This window comes from Eptatretus burgeri, chromosome 5 (genome assembly GCF_056783735.1).
Source record: "Eptatretus burgeri isolate ZD-2024b chromosome 5, Ebu_testis_v1, whole genome shotgun sequence".
In the NCBI taxonomy this organism is placed as follows: Eukaryota; Metazoa; Chordata; class Myxini; order Myxiniformes; family Myxinidae; genus Eptatretus; species Eptatretus burgeri.
In genome coordinates this window covers 9,584,813-9,608,752 of record NC_140965.1, presented here as the reverse complement: position 1 = coordinate 9,608,752, position 23,940 = coordinate 9,584,813, and the positions used below count along the sequence as shown (strand labels likewise).

General features: G+C 43.1%; 1 protein-coding gene across 6 annotated transcripts in view; it reads left to right on the top strand.

Annotated features, from left to right (window-relative positions):
- The window catches only part of MGAT4C (MGAT4 family member C), a 55,216-nt gene that overhangs the window by 28,433 nt on the left and 2,843 nt on the right, over positions 1-23,940 (top strand). For 3 of the 6 annotated variants that reach the window (XM_085880653.1, XM_085880651.1, XM_085880652.1), the window contains exons 2-4: positions 12,218-12,374; positions 13,164-13,305; positions 17,201-17,484. In XM_085880653.1, the coding sequence (XP_085736779.1) occupies positions 12,255-12,374; positions 13,164-13,305; positions 17,201-17,484 (546 nt within the window). In that variant the 5' untranslated portion in view covers positions 12,218-12,254. Of the gene's footprint in view, positions 1-10,951; positions 11,802-12,217; positions 12,375-13,163; positions 13,306-17,200; positions 17,485-23,940 lie in introns of those variants that run through there. The other 3 variants (XM_085880654.1, XM_085880655.1, XM_085880656.1) reach the window with 3 other exon arrangements.

Sequence of the window (23,940 nt, the reverse complement as noted above, 5' to 3'; positions counted from 1 at the left end):
CATCGTCTGCTTGCCTTGTCGTCGTCGTCCCTCCTCGTCACCTGCTCGTCCTCGCTGCCCCAGAGCTGAGTCCCCCATTTTTTTGTGTTCCCTTCCCGTCTGTGACTGAGTCCGTTTTGAGGTGCCTTAGTTTCTTTCGATTTCTTTCACCTATTTGTACATAATTATTTATTTTCGATTCTGTATTTTCCTTTTCTTCCCCACCACAACCTGCTGCCGTCTCCTCCATCAAGTGCAGCCATCTCTGGTTCTTTTTATTATGGTGGTTCAGGAAATAAACCCATCGGGTTTATAAGCTTTGAGGTTTCTCATGTCTCTCCTCATGACCCGTGTGTGTTGTTCGCCATTAATTTGGAACGTCTACATAGAAGTTGAGTCGCTCGGGACATTGTGGGACTTTAACCTTCCGCCGCAACAGCTCGACGTTATTTGAGCTGTCGACGCTACAATAATAAATATTGGGTCGCCTTTCATGGTTGCTTTATGCAGCTTCTTCAGCGAGAATAGCATCGGAGGAGTATATTTATATATAGTATAATCCGAGCCACCTGGGTTTAATTTATTAGGTGAGAGCTAATTGGTTATTCCCTCCATTAACAGATGAGGGATGTGGGTGGATCTTCATTTTTCATTTATGTATGTGTATATATATATATATATATATATATATATATATATATATATATATATATATATATATATATATATATATATATATATATATATATATATATATATATATGTATGTAATTGACTACTCCCATGTTCCTGTAGCCAAAGTAGCTGCATAAAGCAACCCAAGAAGACTTGCACAAGGTCATTGAGAGATGTGGGGGGTGGGTCTTCATATATATATATATATATATATATATATATATATATATATATATATATATATATATATATATATATATATATATATATATATATATATATATATATATATATACACAGGATGGCCTAGAGTTATGCAGTCTTGCCTCCGTTCCTGGGACCCGGATAAATGAAAACTGTCATCCCGATGTTTCACAGCCCTAGGCAGGGTGATTCATCAATGTGTGTGATGTCGCTCGAATGGACGCTAAACTGGCGTAATGTCTCCTGGCATTAGTTAATGGTGGACATTAAAAATTCCATGATGTCCTTCGTGAAGAGGATGCGAGCTCTTGCTGGGACTCTGGACAAATTACAAATTCCTGCCCCAACTAATGCTGGGAGAGGGATAGCAAACCATCCAGCATGAACCCAGGCCAAGAAACTGCTTCGGCAGAACCATTGTTTTGTCACGTGGAGTATGGCACATCATATGTGATATATACTCTCGTATTTCTCATGTTTGCTTTAACCCAAATGCTCATCTTATTTGTTTCTCTACAGGCATCAATGATCCAACTGAGATTAATTAACAGCAATGAAAGGTGTAATGTTTTATAAATAAAGACCACGCACTCTCCGTTCTCATCGTGTGACGACAAACCAGGCACAGTAAGGATAGGGGTGTTTTGTGGTTTATTTGTCACCACTGTTAACACCCTGCAGGGACCACATTCATTTCATCCACAGTGTTTGAGCGGTTGGGTGGGTGCGTCCTTCCACTGGGCGTTTAGAAATCGAATGACCATGGTCTCGTGATTAATTTTCACATTCTATTCGTGTTTTTAAGGCTTATCTTTACCTCCTCCTGGTTGGATGCTTTTAGCAATTAGTCTTTCAAGAGAGATGTGATGACTCCCTGTGTTTTCTTCACCTTTCTTGTTTTTTTTTTAATGGAGGTTGAGGCTGGAGGGAGAGGTGATGTTAAAATTTGGTGTCGTCGTTCAGATTTTTCTTTCTTATTGGGATCAACAGAAGAACATTCAGATTAATCACTTTTACTGTATTTGCTCTTCATTCGTTGATGTTTATATTGTAAGTTAATTCCCTTCAATTCCTTGTGTGCCATGGATTTGAACAATGTAAGTGGGTGACTGAGAAATTTGTTTCCGCCACCACCGAAGGTGGACGGAGGTTATGTTTTCACCCCTGTTTGTCTGTCTGTTTATTTGTCTGTTTTTCTGACTGTGAGCAAGGTATCTCAAAAAGTTATGGACATGTATGGTCAAAACTTCTTGGACAGGTTTAGTGTGTGATAAGCAGTGCCGGATTTAGCCTCAGCTGGTCCTAAGGCACATTTTGAAATTTTAGAGAATGGCCTGAAAAATTTAAATTGGATCTCAGGCTCATGGAAATGGACCTCAGACAAAAGATGAACTGATTCAAGAACAAAATATTTAATACAAAAAATGACAAATTTTTAATGTGAAAATAATTTTTGGCCCAAATTTTTGGCTGGCCCAAAGGCACGTGCCTTGTCTGCCTTATGGTTAATCCAGCACTGGAGACAAGGACGAATTGATTTGATTTTGGTGAAAATCTTGATCTGGATCCGGATATACTAGAATTTTTTAAGTGATTCTTCACCCGTCAGAGATAGGGCCAAAAACTATATATATATATATATATATATATATATATATATATATATATATATATATATATATATATATATATATATATATATTCTGAAGAAACTTGGTGGACCAGTTGGGTGTGTGACAAAGACAAGTTGATAAAGCATTGCTGAAGATTCAGATCCTGATCCGAGAAATATAATGTTTTTAACCGATTCTTCACCATTGATTGAAAGGGCCAACAATGATTATATATATATATATATATATATATATATATATATATATATATATATATATATATATATATATATATATATATATATATATATATATATATATATACATACATATATCCTTCGCGAAGAGTAGGCAAGGTATCACCGGCATCATGGACAAATTCCAAATTCCTGCCTTAACTGCTGCTAAGAAGGCAATGGCAAATCACCCAGCACAACCCTTAATGCCAAGAAACTGCTTCGGCAGCACCGACACCCTGTAATAGATTATGCTACTTCAGAATCAGAATGGGAAATATGCCCTCAAAAAAATGCTTGCAGTCGATGAACTTGAAAATTACCTGCATGTATCTGTTTGTACGTGTGTGCTACAGGCTCTGGACTCGAGTAAGACTTCGAAGCTTAGATCTGATATTCTGATGATTTGGGGTTATTTCCTATAATGTGTATCTATCCATCTTCTCTTATTATCTCATAGCTATAAGGTTGCAAGTCCAACAATAAAAATTAATTGTTGAATTAGGCCAAGTGATGATTGGGTTGGCACACTGCTGTCTTCAGGGTGAGGTTGGGAATTTGGAATTGGTTGAGGGTACTGCCAATACCTCGCCTCCTCGACATCAAAACACACCATCGGATCGTTAACGTCCACTCAAAAGGGACGACACACCCACTGATATAACATGCTGTCTGCAGAACACCACTCAGATACTCTAGAGTTGGATTGGCTATCGACCCCAGACCAGACAGCTCAGAGGTGAGTGTGCTACCAAGCTGTGGTGTATAAATCCCTACAAATGAGTATGGTATGCTCTAGTAAACCAATTCTACCTCTCCACTCCAACTTGCGTCGTTTTTACCATTAACAGCCTGAGCATGAATCTTGAGAACCCTTTTATTGGTGAGCCATGTACATAATCAAACATTGGCGTTGATACGTTTGTCTGCACGAGTAAACAATTCACATGGTATGAATGCAAATTTGAAATCCGAGATAAGCAGCAATTGATTTAGTCCTGTTGAGAAGTGCAAGTGTTCTTTTAATGACATCCCTTTCCATCGTGTAAACTTGCATATTCAGTCGTATTACTCCAACGGCGATATGAAGCATACTTTGTGACTATGTCGTTGGTTGTAGATGAAAAACGAGATAGCCAGCTTCAAGTCCCCCTCAAAAGTATGGGCCATCCCACAGATACGTGCTGCGATATTAAATCTGATTCCAATCGAATAATATCCCTCACCATTGACACTCATTAGATTTCCATGGACAAATTGACGCACGTAAGTTGGTCTTCCGTTGCAAGTTCAATGGTCGTGCAATTTAGAGAAAGGTCGCGTGTATTTGAAGCCTATCGTGAAAACGTCCCATGTTGTATGAGGCGTAACCGCAACCTTTCTGATCTGGGAATGATTGCTTTTATAATACTGCATCAAAACTATGACTTCAAGTTCCAAATCCTAACATTTCGGTCATTTTCAAGCTCCGTGCTCCCTCTGCTGGATTTGTAACTTGATCCCTAATTTTTATTTCATAAACGTTCAGTAAATTCCCTTTATTGCACTGTCTATTTTTGGGGGGGTTCATCATAGCTTTGGTTTTGCAAACGGACTCTGGCGTAATCACATTGATTACTTGAAATACAGTATATGTTTGCATTGCATTTGTCATCCTCACTCCCATCAAGGAGTGCATGGTGGAGAAGGCTATGGGACCATAAATGAGCAAGGGGTGCATCTTGGTGACAGCAGACTATTTGGAGTAAATGTAGGATTTTATCAGAAGTAAAAACTGTAGAGCACCTTTAAAAATGAACACTGCAGGGGCCAGAATGATTACAGCGTTTCATCGATCGTGAGGCAGAGTGACAGGTGTAGAATCTTGTATTGTAAGGTGACTCCAGGGGAAAAGTTGTGTGCTGGCTTTGGTTATCAGAGTTGGATTGGAGGCTGGTCAAGAGTGGGAGAGATCAGAAAGAGAAGAGTAGGGAGAACATCAGGGCATGGAAGCTACAAGGTGCCATTGTGGTCAAATTTAAGGTAGAGGTTGATGGGGATCGTAGGTTCAAGAGGTAATGAGACAGAATATGAAGTCTTCTCAAGAAATGGAAAGGTGGCCACCACGAGGGGAGTAAAAGAAGGTACAGTGAAAAGACAAAATATGGCAAATATAGCTTTGCAAAAGCTAATACAGGAGGTGTTCAGATGGTGGTATGAAAAGTTGGATAGGAAGAGGGTCAGGTCAGGTATGGGAGCATGTGCCAGAACAGCGCGTCACTGCGTCCACTTTCCGCCGGTACTCCAGGGGCCTCCGTCTGGCCATCCCCTTGGCAGATGCCTGGCCCATCCCCCTCTCCTTGAGATGCCGATCAACCTGCTGCAACCACGAGGCATGTGGTCGGCCCATTGGCCTCCTCCACTCACGAGACTCCCTCGTTGAGAGAATCTGGTGAGCAGGATCAGTGTCAAGAAAACAAGCCACATGTCCATACAGCCGCAGCTGACGCTCACAGACTATGCAGGTAACAAATCTCATTTGAGTCTCTCAGCAACCGCTCGTTGAACACAAAGTCCGACCAGCGATAGCCAAGGATTCTCCGAAGAGACCTGGTACCAAAGGAATTAAGTCTCCGTCTCAGATCCTTGGTCAGAGTTCAAGTCTCGCATCCATAGAGCAAGACTGGAAGCACCAAGGACATGAAGACTCGGAGTTTCGTCCTCCCGCACAGGTACCGGCAGCACCACACCCCATGATCTAGTGAATCCATGACTCCCCAGGCCAGACCCAGACGTCTATTGACCTCTGACTCACAGCCAGCAGAGACATGAATATCACTGCCAAGGTAAGTGAATCTCTCCACAACCTCAACATCTTCACCAGAAACAGGCACAGAGAGGACAGCAACATCCAAATGTCAATGGAAGCCTGGATCTTATTTTTGACCCAGGAAACCTGAAAACCCAGCGGCTCCGACTCCTCATTCAGCACCTCGAGGGCCCCCAAAAGCATATCTAAAGTCTCCACAAAGATGACTGCATCATCTGCGAAATCAAGGTCAGAGATCTTGACATTCCCAAACGAAGCACCGCAGCTTGATCTCTCCGACATCCTCCCTAGAATCCAGCCCATACAAGTTCTGAAAAGTGTGGGGGTCAGTACACACCCCTGACAAACTCCAGTAACAATTCAAAATAAGTCAGATGGTACCATCACATCTCACAGCACCCTCAGTACCAGAGTTGAGTTCAGACATCAGAACGATCAGTTTTGGTGGCACCCCACAAAGACCAAGAATCCTCCAGAGGGCATCCCGATTCACTGAATCGAACGCTTTACAGAGATCAACATAGGCTGCAAGCAGCCCCTGCCGAAACTCTCGTCTGCGTTCAGTGAGGACCCAAAGAGCAAGGATACAGTCAATCGTTGACCTCTTTGGTGTAAAGCCTGATTGCTCTGGACGCTGGTGCTCAAGCAGATTGTGATGAACCCTTTCAAGTATTATCCAAGCAAAGACCTTGCCCGGCACTGAGAGCAGCGTCACCCCTCGGTAGTTGTTGCAGTCTTGGCGATCACCCTTCCCTTTCCAGAGAGGGACAACAAGGCCCCTCTTCCAGTCAGTTGGGATGACGCCTGTGGTCCAGACAGAGCACAGAACTGCATGCAACGACACGAGTGCAGCATTTCCACCAGCCTTGAGAAGTTTAGCATGGATGCCACAGATCCCTGGAGCTTTATCCCATTTCAACCGGTTCACCGCAGCCTTTGTTTCCACAAGCGAAGGTGGACCACAGTTGATTGGAAGGTCTGCAACAGGGATGGTAACACCCCTGACATCCAACTCGACAGCTGGTGGATCAGCCTGGTACAACCGCTCAAAGTAACCGGCCCAGCGGGCCTTCACTTCGGACTCCTCTGTCAAGAGCCCACCACCCTCTGCTCTGACTGCAGTACACCGAGGGATGGGCTTGGATGAACGCAATGCGTGAATTCCCCTGTAAGCGGGACGAGAATCACTTGTCCACAGGTGATGCTCCAGCCCCTCACAGATTCCTCGCACATAGGCCTTCTTGTCCACCCTCAGTGCACATGCAGTTTTATGCCTCAGCTGCCTGAACAGCTCAGCTCTGCCATTCAGCCTGACCCTGTGACTCTGCTCAATGGTATCCAGTGTCCCTTGTGAGACAAAATTCTTCTTTGCCCTTCGCTCAGTTCCAAGACATCCACCGGCAACATCGAGGACGGTGGTTTTGAAGGCACTCCACAACTCTTCAGGACCTCCCAAAGCACCCAGACCACCCAAATCTCCACTCAGCTTGTTCGCAAACACTTCAGCTACCCTCTCATCCTTGAGCTTGCCAACATCCAGCCAAGGCTGAGATGGAACCATTCTCCTGGATTTAAGGTGCAACTTCAGAGTTGCTACAACAAGCCGGTGGTCAGTATTGAACTGAGCACTCCGGTAGACCCTGCAGTTCTGGATCATCCTCCAGCGACCATCAACGAGGACATGGTCAATCTCCTTTGCCACACCGCCAGCGTTGGAATACCAAGTCTAGCGATGAGCTTTTGGGCGCTGAAACCATGAACCGGCCACTCTAAGTCCATGACTTCTTGCAAACTCAAGGAACTTACTGTTATTCTGGTTCATAGTTCCTGACCCATGGGGACCAACACACACCTCGTAACCATCCCTATCAGTTCCAGTCGATGCATTGATCTCCCCAAGACGAGAAGTGTATCTCGTCTGGGGCACTAATCAACCACAGACTCGAGCGTGGCATCGAATGCATCCTTCACGGTGAGATCACTCGCCTCAGTCGGAGCAAAAACACAGACCAGGAAAATGACACCTAAGGAGTGACGAATCCTTAGTCTCATAATATGCCCGTTGACCGGTGTTACCTCAATTATCATTGGGGTCAGCTTATTGGACACAGCTACAGCAACTCCTTGGGAATGGTAACCTTAAGAGCGACCAGACCAATAGTCGGTGTAACCACCCACCTTTATCTCGCCGCAATCCGGTCTCCGAACCTCAGGGAGTGATGCAATACCGATGTCCAAATGCTTGAGCTGAGATGATAACAGAGACAGGTAATCATCCTCTTTTAGGGATAGGACATTTCAGGCACCCACCCGAAGGGACTGCCTCAGGTTAACCCAAGGAGACCGCCGTCTGGTGGATGACACCTCAGCACCACTCTGACACACTCTCCCGCAATCAGACCTGGGAATGTTACCTCCTATCATTTTTCCCTCCTATCATCAAAGATTGGGGGTCCCGAAGGCCTTACCTCAATCCCGTCATCTGGTGAGCTGCCCTGCGAAGGGAAGCTGCACAGGAGGTACTCCCACCGAGTGGGTTTTCAGATTTCTTTGCGTTTTTGTGTTTTGCGGAATGAAGGGTTTTACAGTGGCCGCAGTGCAAATCCTGCCACCAACCTCCTAATAAAAAGTAAACCAACTGCAGGAGGACGTCTGCAAACAGAGTTGGGCACTAGATATGGATATCCGTTGGCTCACAAGGAGCTCCTCCGCCATTTGACAGGTTTTGTTTTTAATCCTGTTGGGTGTCCATATCCAAACACCCTCCTCACCAGAAAACCTGGTGGGGGAGACGGTTTAGTCGCCGACAACCCGACCATGGAACAGGTTAGTACAGGTTTACATGATACCTGTAGCAAGTCACAGACCTAATCTGGCCTGACCTGACTGACATCGGAAGAGGGTGGAAAGATAACCTATTGGGTGGAAAGAATGATAACGGTAGAGAAAGGGCAAGGAGGGATATTAGAGGCATTAATGTGACGAAGATAAGTGGAGTGGAGATTGTTAATGCAAAAGTAGTTGACCAGAAGGACATGCTTAGAAGATGAGGGGAATGTTTTAAGGACCTGCGAAATGTTGAGATGGGAGTGGTGTATTATGGCAGATGAGCAAGATGCAAGGGACAGGAAGAGGTATGGAGCAGCAGGAGGATATGGCAGCTGGAGGAAAAACTATTGTAAGGAAATATGTTGGACCATCGGGGGTGGTAGTCATTGTCGTCATCCATATGCAGTACATGGCTGTGGGCTGGCATCAGTTCTTTCAGGGGTGTGGCAGTGCCGCTGATGCAGTGCCCCCTGTAGGTTAAAGCAGGAATTTGGAATTTTGCCATGGTGTCGGCGATATATCTTGCCGACTCTTTGTGAAGGACATCGTGGGATGTTTAACATCCAGAAACTAATTCTGGCAGACGGGTCGCACAGTTTAATGTCCCTCAAAGGGACTGCGCACGCACTGGTGCCTCGTCCTTCCTGTAACACACCGGGATGACAGTTTTGCAGCTTGGCCGAGATTTGAATCCAGGTTAGACAGCTCAAATGTGAATGCACGCAACTCTATGCTTCCCTGCCAGCTCAGGGGTGGGAATGGAAATTATTAAAGGATTGGGGAACGTATAGTAGGAGTTGATTGGCTTTGGCAGTTGTCGGTTAAGATCTGAGAGGAGGAAAGGAAACCAAACAATTGGCAGGAGTTATTTTTAAGAATCAAGTGGATGTTATGGAGAGAATGTGGTGGGGGTATCAAGCTGATAGAGCAAGTGTTTATAGTAGTGGAAAGTCTGGTGAATGATTGGCTTAGGTAATTGCCGGGAACTAATGAGATGAAGTTTGGTTTTATGTCAGTTTGGGGAGCAACTGATGCTATCTTAATTCGTTAGCGGATATGGATTACATTTTTGGAATGGAACAGTAAGTTGTTTTGTGGGTTTGTGGATCTGGAGGAACCATATTATCGGGTTCATCGGCAAGTATTGGTGCCTGAAGAAGAAGTCCATCCATCCATCCAGCCATCCATTGGGACCATACTTTGTGCAGAGCGTTGGTGCTGCCTAAGCAGTCTTCTTGGCTATTGGGCACAATCCTGCATACCAGAATGCTGCCACTCATTTTGCCGACCTCAGAAGGATGACAGGCAGAGTCATCCCCACCTGGTATGAATTCAACAGCCAAGGGGGATTTGAACTCAGGATCCTCAGATCCCAAGCGCACCACCATAACCATTATAGTTGCTCAGAGGTGTTTGAGATTTAAAAAAAAGGGTTTGGATCAAGGATCTTTGTAACAGTGATAGATGTGCAGAGTGAGTGAACAAGAAGAGGTCGAAAATGTTTTTAAAAGATTATTTTGTGCTGATGTTGGGACTTCAGGATGCAATATTTGTAAGTGGAAGGAGGGGAGGGGCAGGTCGACTTTTGGTTCACACAAAGTTAATTTTTCTTCGTAATCGGTTTGTGATTTGCATGATTTCACAACTGAGAATGTAATGCCCCATGTCTGCAGTGTTTTTGACGACGGGTTATGCTTTGAATCTGTGACTCTAATCCAAGTTACTGGAATGTTTTAAACACTCAGCCCATTGATTGGAAACTTGAAAAACGGTTTAAAATTATTGTGAGTTATTACGCTGTAGTTACGGTGGATTCATTTTGTGAGCACAGCTTTCGTCATGGCAGTAAGAGGGCGGAGGAGGGAAATCTTTAACCACTTGCGCACCTTTGTTGTTTTGTAAACTTGGAGTATTTTATCGTTCTTCCCACTATTAGTAGCCGTGGACCCTGATTATTTCAGCCTGAATGTCCGAGTAATCTTTCTAGTGGTTGCAATAATGATTTTGATTAATACCTCTCAATACACACACACACACACACACACACACACACACACACACACACACACACACACACACACACACACACACACACACACACACACGGAGGTGGTTACTTTGGGACCTGGTAGGTCTCTGTTCCACCTTCTGAAATCCGCGTATGGAGATGACAACCAACACCACACACACTCCCAACATTATGGATTAAAGCAATAGAGACCCACAATCCTAACGCATACCCGTGAAACCGTGCTGGCCAGATTTGACATTACCAGGACTTGTAGTGCATCTTCTGGAGCATTTTCTGTGCTTGAATAATCACCTTAACAGGTGAGCATTGGCATTTAGGGAGCTTGGCCAGGCCCGGTTAATAGGAAAATACAGAGCACGTCAAAATGAAACCTTTACCCGAGAGTTTGAACTCTGCTTGCAATTTACACGAAGAGCAGCGATCTTTACAAAATCTCACAATACGTGTCTCCAAAACAATGATGAGAAGGCTGTCTGACTTCCAGCAGCAAAGAGTGACAGATTAAGGAGTCTGTTTGTTCTAATCTTATGGGGCTTCATCCTCTATTGGGGGGGGGGGGGAGGGGGGATTCAAGTAGAGAAGCACATGTAATGGATTTGAAGGCTTGGCATTAAGTTTGTGATGTTCCTCTCGTAGGAAATAACTGACTCGGTTCCGATTTTGTTTTGTGCTTCGGAATGCTTTTGTGATTACGTGAGCCTGAATTTTACTTTAATTTAGGGCTGTAGCCACTTATAATCCATTGATAACACCCCGTCACATACCCCCTCTCCCTCCTCCACACACACACACACACACACACACCCACACACACACACACACACACACACACACACACACACACACACACACACACACACACACACACACACACACACACACACACACACACACACACACCTATGTTTACTCAATAAATTCCATCACTTTACTACTGTCATTTCTTCCACAACCTCAATGTCTTTCTTTCCCCCTCCCTCTGTTATAGGACCTACCCCCCCACCCACCCCCATTCCCGATGCATGTATGTATACCAATTGGTGTTTCCATATGACGAATGAAACGAGTAAAATTATATATGTATATATAATACAGATTAAGACTGTCAAAAAAAACTCCTGTAAAAACCGTGGTGGCTGTTTTTCCATTCGATAAGTCCACGCACCCCACCCATCCCCTCACTGGACCCATTTGCTGTCCACATCTTGGCAACCACTTCTCATGGCGTGGCACATGTGACACTTTCCTTCCCATCTGTCCAATCTTTGACTGGACAGGTCGGTATCGCACTGTTACGCCTCAAGAGTTGTAAATCCTGGCAAGCGTTTGAAGCCTTCCTCGATTCGCTCGCTTTGGCCTACAGCCACGGCATGTGCTTGCCAGAGTCATCATGAGGGATGATGGACAAATCAACAAAGCTCAAAGTACGATCGAGCGCTTATCTGTGCAGATTTACACAAATGGAAGTATTTCTTCCACCTGGAGACTACTCCAGATGCTCTGATGTGATAATGTTGCAATCCCGTAAAGGAGTTGGTATGATGTGACGGCCCATTTCAACTGCTACGACCGACTGAACTGACGGGACATGTTGGAAACTCTCGTCCAACCAAGATGCAGGAAAGTCACATTAAACCATCGATCGTGACTGCTGATTTGAGGAGAACACTTGCTGTACCCAGTCAACGTTGTTAACCCTCGCCACTTGAAATTGGTCTCGATGTCTTTGAAAATGCTGCTCACGTTTGAGAAATGTCACGATGCGATCTTTGTTGTTCTAAAGGAGGCTGTGGTCGCTGAAATGCATTGAAGGCCTAAATGTTTATTTGTGTCCAAACAGGTGCTGCATACTCAATCCTTGCTTAGCCCAGCAGAACATGCACAGCAGGTGCAATCGGCGGTGGCTGCGTCTGGCTGGACTTGGCCTTATCAGCTGCGTATTGTTGTCTCTCTTGCTCCTGATCTTTATTGACAAGGAAATTTCCAGCTTTGGAGAGGTGAGCCTTCAGATGAGCAAATTCGTCAGATTTCATCATTCCCCCCCCTCCCCCCTCACCTCTTCATTCAAAAAAGCTTTCAGTGTGGAATACAAATTATGTGATATGGGCATGTTGGGCCAAATAACAATCTGTTCCTCTTTTTTTCATTTATTCATGTTTTAAACAATGTCCATTCAGATGAGGCTTGCCTTTGACTTGACAGAATTATCGCCTTTTAATTGTTTTAATTTTTTTATTGATGAACTCCCTCCGTCTCTCTCCCTCCGTCTCTCTCCCTCCGTCTCTCTCCCTCCGTCTCTCTCCCTCCGTCTCTCTCCCTCCGTCTCTCTCCCTCCATCTCTCTCCCTCCATCTCTCTCTCTACCTCTCTCAACCTCCCTCTTGTTCATTCATTCTTTTGATTATTGTGTACAACCTACTGCCCCACTTTCATTCCATTGTGTTTTTATTATCCATTACCTTGCTCATCCAAGAGCCTCAATCCTGTTTAAAAATAAGTAATTAAATTAATATGGAGGAAAAAAAGAGGGGGGAGGGCATTTTGGATAAGATTTCCTTTTCCATCTTCTACACAGTTGCTTTATTAATATTGTCCTTAGCTTCCATTGAACAAGAGGACGAGCTTGTAGAAACAACCACGAAGAAAGTGTAAAATTGGTCCTGGCCCTCATGCACACAATTAAGGAACTTGTTTTCAAATGAGTTTTGAAATTACAACTTCGCATTTGGAGAACAAAAGTCCATGGAGATACTGTATATTCCTCTTTTGTTTTTTTGTCAAACACAGCAAGAGAGGCTTGCGAAAGAGATCCTGATGAAACAGTTGCACTCGGGAAGGAACGTTTGGTCATTCCGCAACCTCACCGACGCAAACCTTCCTTTGAACATCACGTATGAGCACCTTGCTGGATTTCTCCTCCCCAGGAAGAGTATGTGAGATTGTACACGTCCCCTCTGATCAGTCGTAGTAATCATGGACTGTGATCACTGCTATCTAATACATATCATTTTGCTTGCACACCACAGGCTTGTGAGAGCAAAGTAATTAGCTAAGATCATGATACTCTTAAAGGTACACTTCTGAATTGCCTTTACATCATAATTACGTCGTTATCAGTTTTCATTATTTGGGATGATTGAAAACAATTAAAAATTTCATATCAGAACCCATTAATTAGGTCGTTTCAAAGTTAACCCCCCCCCCCCATCCCACCCAAAAAAAATACTCAAACCTCGAGGCTTCCTTTAGCTAATCTGCATTGCCACCATATGTTGAAGCACTACAAGTTGTTGTCACTTGTGGGTCGACTGTTGAGGGTGTGGTCATTCAATAGAGTGACAGTTTCGCTTTTCCTAGAGATCAGTTTTTAAATACTCGCTTCCCTCGGAACCTTTCTCATCATCGACGTAGACTTTGTGAAGTTCCAGGCCGTACAGCCAAACCATTTTTTGCGTGAGGAAAGGTTCAGGTATTCTGTGTCATGGCACACAAACTTTCTTTGAAACCCATGACGAGAAACTCAGGGACGTGAAAAAGGTCATTCTTGTTTACATGTCCACCATGTTGTTCCACCTGACGTTACTCCTGATAGGCCCAAGGTAAGCACGGGCTACAGGCACATGTCTTGTATCTCTGGGATTAGGATAGCATGTTGATTTTTCAAGTATATTCCCATGAAAATATTGCCCAGGTGGTAAGTTTCTTCCCTTTAATACACACATACCCCCAACCACCCGATTATTCAGGAACCTTGACAGTTACGGTGGCAATGCAATTCTTGGAAAAGTCTCAATGTAAGTCCCATGAATTATTTCCACCTGTTGTTGGGAGTTTTACCACCTGAACTACCATATTCCCGTGAGCACACTTGCATCCTGCTTCTCGGTGTGGCGTACACAACGTATACAGTATATTTGTCGAAGCCAGGTGCTTTCAGAATCAATTTCTCTCAGCTCGAACCTGATGTGTTTGCAAATAAACAGCGTGCAGTTTAGCCTTCAGTATGCAGTCCACGCTCAGAAAATGGTGAAAGCTATTAAAGGGACAAGGAGATCGCGTGTATCGGCTAATATGTTGTGTGGAATTCAAACCCCTTTTGTGTATTTTCTCTTGTTTGAGGAAGCAATTGGGGAGCGTGGTGGGCACGACCTGCGCCACCCACACTTGTGTGTCTCTGAGCTATTAGGTGGAAGAAGAAAAATGACTTGAGGATGGGAAGAGTGACAGAAGGGAAGAGCCTATTTTTTTTTTTTTCTTCTAATGGTACACCTCTTTAATGATGGCTGATCATGGGAAAGTCATTTATTTGTTTAATGCCGCTTGCCCACACCATTTCCTTGTTTGTTTTCATTTGATGTTACAAGTCTTGGGAGAACATCTATGTGTTCATGCAGATAAACACTCATAGATGTGGTTTATTGTTGCTGTGAAAGTGCAAGGCTGGCCTGTTTAGGTTTCCCATCTGAGCACTTGCCTTTTATAGCTTGTTCCGAGGTACAAATGCAGTGTTTTTTGTTCCTTTGTCCATTGTCTACTCACGTCTTGGTACGTGGGTATATTCAGCTTCGTATGCAAAGAAACCTTGACACAGGAGGAGGCCATTTAGGCCCATCATGACTGCCATATCCACACCATGTTAACCTGCTCAATAACATTTTAATTTTCTTCTCTTCTTTGTCCTAACCCTACCCTTACCATTAACCTAATATAACCTAACATCCACATTTGTTTAAAATCTACAGTCAGGGGGGTCTTACACATTGCCTGCACGAGACCAAAACGTAGAAGGAACGGCCAGCTTTACTTGTCTTTCCAAAGCAGGCAATGTGCTCCGCTGTTCCTTTTTGTGTCACTAATTGAGAGTTCTGGCTTTTTCTCTGGATACAATGCAGACAACTGTATGTCAGAATCTTTGTCTCTCTCACATACAATGTTATTCGCCTCCCTACTTTCTAGACATATGTTACATGCTCATTTGGTGTTCAGCTCTTCTGTGAGCCTGGCATATAGCAAATACTTTATAAGGCTGATAAGGCCTTCACCCCCCCCCCCCCCCAACACATTTTCTGAAGTGATGCTCAACTGCATGAAAAGTCTTGACGAAACATTAAATGACATGAACTTGTCTACATATTCCAAATTAGCAACTAAAGATTTGTCAAAACACACTCCGTTTGTACGTTTTCTTGTAGAATCTGATTTTGTGATCAGAAAGTATCTTACTTGCATATTTAATGAGCTAATTAGCATATTCATATAATACTGAAAATGACAATTACTTGAGCTCAGGAAGTTGGTAATGTGGGCATTTCAGTCTTGTGCCATTTGTGTGGAGGAAAAAAAATGCTGAATCCTTGACTTCTTTAAGATACATGCGGGATCAATCAATGGTTGCCTGACGCCCGTTGTAAGAAAATTGAGCCTGAGAGACTCCCCCCCCCCCAAATCTGAACCAGCAGCTCAGTACCATAGCCTTCAAATCCATCTGCAAATTATTCAATGGACCGGACTCGACAATAAGTGCCTCAATCCTTGTAAGCTGGATGCTGGTAAACAGTATTATGTGTCCAATTATGACAGACTTCGATGCAGCACCTGCGAATGTTCTCAAGTTTATTCGTTGCAATTGTAAAACCTCAAATAAAAACACCAGTATGCAACAAACCAGTGCTCATGCCACAATATGGTTTAAAATGTGTTCCAGCATGTGGGGATTGGTGTGGTGAGGTGTGCTTCAACAAGTCAACCACACAAATTGAAGATGAGGATGAAAATGTCAATGATGTTATCTATGATGTTCCATAAGAGTGTCTGCTTATTAACCTCCGCCATCGAAGATCGGAGGTTACTGTTTTCACCCCCTTTCTGTTTGTTTGTTTGTTTGTTTTTTGTTTGTTTGTTTATTTGTGAACAGTATTACGGAAAAACTCCTCGACGGATTTCGACGAAACTTGGTTGGGGGGGGGGGGTTAGGTATGGTCCAAGGATCATGCCATTAGATTTTGGACTTGGTCTCCCCACCCCAAAAAAAATTTAGAGAAAAAAATTTTTTTTTTTTGCATTTCTACATGTTTTAAGTGATTTCCAACCCCTCCCCCCAAAAAAAAAAGTTGTTAGAGAAAAAAAATTTTGCAACTTTTTTTTCAACAAAATTTCGATTTCTTTTTTTTTTTGCATTTCTACATGTTTTAAGTGATTTACAACCCCCCCCCCCCCCCCAAAAAAAAAATGGAGACAAGAACTATAATTCTGTCAGCACTGTTGACATCATATTTAATGAATAAGATTCACTTGAGTGACCCAGCAGTATTGGCGGTGGAGGTTTTGCACTCTCCCGAGTGCTCCCCCTCGAGTTTAAGACTGTAAAGGACATTTTATACAAGTTTAGGATACACGTTGTTTTCATGTTTAATGATTATTTGTTATTGATGAATCTTTAATGTTGTTTTTTCATTGTTCATGTAGAAGTTCATTTAATTTATAAATATCTTTTGAAAGTTTGATTATTATTATTTTTTAACAAATGCGTGCTTTGTTTGTTTGTTTGTTTATTTATTTATTTATTTATTTATTATTTAATTTATTTATTTTTTTAAACGAAGAAGTAATATTGCTTATAAATCTTAAATGTAGTGTTTCATTGCTATAATATTCAAATTTGTGCCCATTTTGATGAAGCCTGTTGATTTCTTTGTTCGCAAAGATTTGCAATTGAAGTAATGAAAGCTTTGAATTTATTGGGCTCCTAATTGTGTTGGTCCCCCTCCCCCCTCCCAATGGTATTTGCTGATTACTCCATATCCCTATCACTACCTATTTTTCAGAGTTCCTGGCAGTAGGCATGTCTTCAATTCACCGTCGTAAAGGCAGCTACCTGATGCCAACCCTGACTTCGGTCTTTGAGCAGCTGAGCAATGAGGAGCTCACTGACATCATCGTCGTGGTGCATCTTGCCGACGAGAACATGGAATGGTGTCGCAAAACAACCGTTGCCGTCGCCTCCAAGTTTGCACCACACGTGCTGCGTGGTCGACTTCTCATAATCCATGCACCACACTCTGCGTATCCACCTCTCAGAGGTCTCAAACGAAACTTCAATGATCCTCAGGTTGGTGAACAGAGCCACATGTTTAACCGTCTTTTCCATGTTGTCTCCATTCATTAGAAGTATGAAAAATCCTTTGATACTTTCAATCCATTAAATTGTATTTATAAGTTGTTGTGTTGTGGATTGTAGCCCGGTTAGTGCTCCCATATGAGCACATAGCTCATTATGCTGGGATCCCAGGCTCACATCCAATATACTGTGTTCAAGCTTCTCCATGAGCCTTCTTCGACATTGCAGTAAGTTGTTTTGTTTTTCCAAATGTGTATATATATATATATGTATATATATATATGTATATATATATATGTATATATATATATATATATATATATATATATATATATATATATATATATATATATATATATATATATATATATATATATATATATATATATATATATACCAGGTCTGGTGTCATTTCACTTCTGGTGTTCATGCTACATTGTATGCCCCAGTTAGAATAGGTGTACCATATCCCTGTGTGTCATAAGAGGCGACCAGGGTTGCGTCAGGAAGGGCGTCCGGTGTAAAAACCTCTGCCAAATCATTATGCGGACAACAAAACGAATTTCCATACCGGATCGGTCGAGGCCCGGTTTACCAACGACCGCCACCGGTACTGGTGGTCAGCAGGGTACCAGTGGAAATTGTGCTACTGCTGGGCGAGGGAGGAGAAGGAGACTGGGAAGGCGAGTCCGGAGGCAGTGGGAGAGGGGGAAGGGTAGAAGTGTGGAGGTGAGAGTTGGAACTCTGAATGTTGGGACGATGACTGGCAAAGGGCGAGAGTTGGCTGATATGATGGAGAGAAGAAAGGTGGACATACTGTGTGTGCAAGAGACCAAGTGGATGGGGAGTAAGGCCAGGAGCATTGGAGGTGGTTTCAAACTGTTCTACCATGGTGTGGATGGGAGGAGAAATGGTGTCGGGGTAATTCTGAAGGAAGATTATGTCAAGAGGGTATTGGAGGTGCGGAGAGTGTCTGACCGAGTGATGAGTGTGAAGTTGGAAATTGAAGGGGTGATGATGAATGTCATCAGTGCATATGCCCCGTACCCCACAGGAAGGTACTTGGTGTGACATCTGGACAGAGGAAGGAAGATAAGCAGACTTGGTGGTGGAACGAGGAAGTACAGGAAAGTATAAGGAAGAAGGGGTTGGCAAAAAAGAAGTGGGATAGTCAAAGAGATGAAGAAAGTAGGCAGGAGTACAAGGAGTGGCGGCAAAAGGCAAAGAGAGAGGTGGCAAAGGCTAAGAAAAAGGCATATGATGAGAAGTTGGATACCAAAGAAGGGGAAAAGGATTTATACCGATTGGCAAGACAGAGGGACCGAGCTGGGAAGGATGTGCTGCAGGTTAAGCTGATAAAGGATGTAAATGGGAATGTGCTGACGAGCGAGGATAGTGTGTTGAGAAGGTGGATGGAGTACTTTGAGGAGCTGATGAATGAAGAAAATGAGAGAGAGAGAAGGTTGGAAGAGGTGGAGATAGTGAACCAGGAAGTGGGGTGGATCAGTCAGGATGAAGTGAGGACTGCTATGAAGAAGATGAAAAGTGGAAAGGCGGTTGGCCCATATGATATACCAGTGGAGGCATGGAAGTGCTTAGGAGAGATGGCAGTGGGGTTGTTAACCAGATTGTTTAATAAAATCTTGGAAAGTGATAGAATTCCGGAGGAGTGGAGAGTAAGTGTACTGGTTCTGATTTTCAAGAACAAGGGTGATGTGCAGAGCTGTGGAAATTACAGAGGGATAAAGTTGTTAAGCCACACCATGAAGTTGTGGGAAAGAGTCGTGGAAGCGAGGTTGAGAGGAGAGGTGACGATTTGTGAGCAGCAATATGGGTTTATGCCAGGAAAGAGCACCACTGATGCAATGTTTGCTTTGAGAATGTTGAAGGAGAAGTATAGGGAAGGCCAGAAGGAGTTGCATTGTGTGTTTGTGGATTGAGAGAAAGCTTATGATAGGGTGCCAAGAGAGGAGTTGTGGCATTGTATGAGGAAGTTGGGAGTGGTGGAGAAGTATGTGAGGATTGTGCAGGATATGTATGAGGACAGTGTGACAGCGGTGAGGTGTGCGGTAGGAATGACGGACCGGTTTAAGGTAAAAGTTGGATTGCACCAAGGATCGACTCTGAGCCCTTTCCTGTTTGCAATGGTGATGGACAGGTTGACGGACGAGATCAGACTTGAGTCTCCATGGACTATGATGTTCGCGGATGACATCATGATCTGTAGGGAGAGTAGGGAGCAGGCTGAAGCGAGCCTTGAGAAGTGTAGGTACGCACTGGAGAGAAGGGGAATGATAGTCAGTAGGAGTAAGACGGAGTACATGTGCGTAAATGAGAGGGAGGGTGGTGGTATGGTGCGGTTGCAAGGAGTTGAGGTGGGGAAGGTGGATGGGTTTAAATACTTGGGATCAACTGTCCAAAGTAACGGAGAGTGTGGGAGAGAAGTGAAAAAGAGAGTGCAGGCAGGATGGAGTGAGTGGAGAAGAGTTGCAGGAGTGATTTGTGACAGAAGGGTAGCTGCAAGAGTGAAGGGGAAAGTATATAAGACGGTAATGAGACCAGCTATGTTGTATGGTTTGGAGGCGGTGGCGCTGACAAAAAGACAGGAAGTGGAGCTGGAGGTTGCAGAGTTAAAGATGCTGCGATTCTCGTTGGGAGTGATGAGGATGGATAGGATAAGGAATGAGTATATTAGAGGGACTGCGCAGGTAGGACGGTTTGGAGACAAAGTGAGAGAGGCGAGATTGAGATGGTTTGGACATGTGCTCAGGAGGGAAGCGGAGTACATCGGGAGAAGGATGCTGAAGATGGAGCCGCCAGGCAGGAGGAGAAGAGGAAGGCCAAATAAGAGGTTCATGGATGCGGTGAGGGTGGACATGCGGGTGGTTGGAGTGTCAATGGAAAATGTGGAGGATAGAGCGAAATGGAGACGGTTGATCCGCTGTGGCGACCCCTAACGGGACCAGCTGAAAGAAGAAGAAGATATATATATATATATATATATATATATATATATATATATATATATATATATGTATGTATATATATGTATGTATATATATATATATATATATATATATTTTTTTTTTTTTATTTTTTTAAATATACAAAGTATGTCTGACGCTTCAGTCACAGAATTGGTTTTTTCTCAGGATTATCCATCCCTGAAATGTGGCCCTGTTGTTAACTCACTGTAGTTTGGAGTTGTATTGAAAGTGCAGGGCACGAGGTGACTGTTACAAAAATAACACAGCAAAATTTACAAGACACCTCTCCATCTTGGGGATGAAAGTCATTGTTGGAAACGAGACTGGACCGAAACTATAGCATACAAATGAACTATGATTTGATATATTTTTGACTAATTAGCATTTTAGTGAATAATATCCTTTCCAGCTTTAATAACCAGTTTCCCAGCAGGGACAAGAAGAGACCACCAAGTCCACGGTGTGCGAAATATAACTTTCAAAACTATCATTGGAATGGTGAAGAAGTTGCTTGGTGAATAAGTTTGTATAAAGATGGAAAAATAACTAATCAGAAAAATAAGAGTTAAGTAAAGTGATGTATGAGTATTAAGTCACTCGCTTTTTTTTAGGAATCTACATTTTGCATTTATGATGAGACAATTGAAAGGGAGTTCCTCATTTGGAGTTTACATCTCATAATCATATTCTTCTTCTTTAAGGACCAAAAGTATTCCCACCTTTACAAGGAATTGAGGCGCAGGAGGAGGCCAATCGGCCCATCATGCCTGCGCCACACCAATACCAGATTTAATCAATCCGTCTCTAGCCCCTTCCCTTCGTGTGCAGCCTTTTGGCTGCTACACTGTTGCTCATGTTGCCGACTTCAGAAGGATGACAGGCTGAGTCAACCCCCTGGTGTTAATTCAGCGGAAAATAGGGCTTGAACTCAGGACCCTAGGATCCCAAGCCACAACCCTAACCGCTAAGCCAATACCTTGTGTTGTGGGGTTGGACAGGGAATGGTTCTGCTCCAAGTCTTACACACACCAGCTTTCCAGGCCTGATGAACGCAGCAGGAATTTGAAATTTAGCCAGGGTTTCTGCGATAACTCGCTTGCTCTTCACCAAAGACACCGTGGGATCCTTAACGACTTTGCCACCAGTGCAAGCAACATTCCGGCTTGATGTACATCCGAGGGACGGCCAGATTCAAACCCAGGTTGGACAGCTCAGGGGAAAGCTTGCATACCTCTCGGCTATCATGGAAGCCCAAGTTTAGATGTCCTCAACGTGCAAGATTTCAAAACACCTTCAGTACCCTTTGCATTAACTCCAATTTTACACCACAGCCTGTAAAGTATTTTGATAGTCATCTTTGATGCTCAAATAATTGATTCTGTAAAACATTTGTGTGGCTTCTGGAGGCTGCTGAATGTGCTTTTTAAATTCAGAATTTTTTTTTTCTGAAATAAAACACCTGCTCACAGGATGGCAAAGTCACTAAACAAATCGCTTCTGTACACTTGCTCTTAATGTGTTTATTAGGAAAGTGGACTTAACATAAATGGACGCTGTATCATTCATCTTTGGTTGCATTGCCTGCAGGGAGAGCTGGGATTAGTTCCACATTCTATGTTTTCCCATTTATCATTGTGATTCGATGGGTTTGCTTCATCTCGTTGTGTTTCGCTGCACGTCTGCTCGTGGCTGTTCCAGCCATCAGCACGCATGCTAATGCTAATATCTCACAATTACTGTTTGCTTGAGAGGATTTTGATGTTATTGTTGTTGTTGGGATTTTAATTGCTTTGTCCTGGAGCTGGATTCAGCTACTAGGTGCAATCGTTCGGTCGTCTGCATGGTTTAAATAATTTCTCACAAAAATAATAAATAACTGACTTTTCGATGCATCGTCTCTTCCTTCCAAACTCCTTTCGCCTCCCTTGCCCTTCTCTTATTTGCAAGGCTTTGAGTTGAATTCAAACTTTTCTTTCCAAGGCTTTGAGTCGAATTCAAACTTTGGCTTACACCCCTGGAAACTTGGCACATGTGAAGTACTCCCCATGGGAAACAAGTGATTTCTTTTTTCCTTTGATGATGTCATAGGTGGCTTCATTATCAGAAATGCAAACAACGAATGCTTTATCCGATCAGTATGAAAATGTTTGAGGGTCATCTAGGGCTAAATTGTATGAGGGGAAAAAATGGATGACGTCCTCAGTCACATGGTTCGGCAGCCATATATATATTTTTAACATAAAAATCTTCAAATATCTTCTTTTCCGAAACGGCTGCACAGATCGAGGCAAAACTTTCCAGGTATGATCACCTATCCATGAGGAACAAAAAGTTTTCCACCGATGATGTCATAGGTCACATGGTTTGGCAGCTATTAATTTTTTTGAAGAATAAAACTTTAAAAATCCTCTTCTCCAGAACGGCTTGACAGATCGAGGGGAAACTTCACACACGTGTTCCCAAACCTTTGAAGATATTGGTGTGTTCACACATAATTAATAGGTCACATGGTCTGGCAGCCATATTGGATTGAATGAAAAATCTTAAAAAAAATTTTTTTTCTCTTTAACCGCTTCATCAATCAATGTGAAACGTCATGATATGTTTTAAATTTCTACCTGATCATACGTATTGTCTGGCAGCCAGAATTATTTCATATTTTGAACTGTGTTCAGGAATTTAAATCAAACTTGGTCCAAGTCTGTATAATGATGTAATAATGTGGGCAGAGGCATATCTGGAGACGTCACAATGTCAGAGTGCTCTTCCAGTTTTACTCTGTCTCCTTGTCTGGCAATCAAACATAATTGAAAATAATACCAAACGGGAAACTGAGTTGTTTTTTTTTTTTTTTTAAGGACATCAAAAAGGACACAAACAACAGGCATGAATCACTCATGTGATGTGCTAAATAAGGTGGTGTGAAAGACACTGCAGCGACGGTAGTAAACTTCCAAATTTTTTTCTCCAACCTTTATAGTCTATCTTCTTCTTCTTCTTTCGGCTGCTCCCGTGAGGGGTCGCCACAGCGGATCATCCATATGATCCGCATAGTGATTTGGCACATGTTTTACGCCGGATGCCCTTCCTGACGCAACCCTGGTCGCCTCAACCTTTATAGTCTATATGTCTTTCAATTTGTTAATCTCTCTTAAACACTGTAGAACACAAATCACGTTTTTGACACTTTCAAAAACCCTTCCATTGAGTAGTACTTGGACAAAATATTATGGCATTTCATGTCATCTCGACCAATCAAATTTGCACCCATGTCCTTGTTTTTCAAGGGGTAAGGTGTTCTATGAACTCTCTAGTTAGAGGATGCAATTGGATCATGCGATTTATGATGACTTAGCCACGGTTTCAGACAGATTAAGTAAAGTAGTTCATCCCTTCGATATGTTAACTTCAGTTCACACTAATTTCAGTTCTTAAAACTTTGACTAGAGTCTGAAGTAAC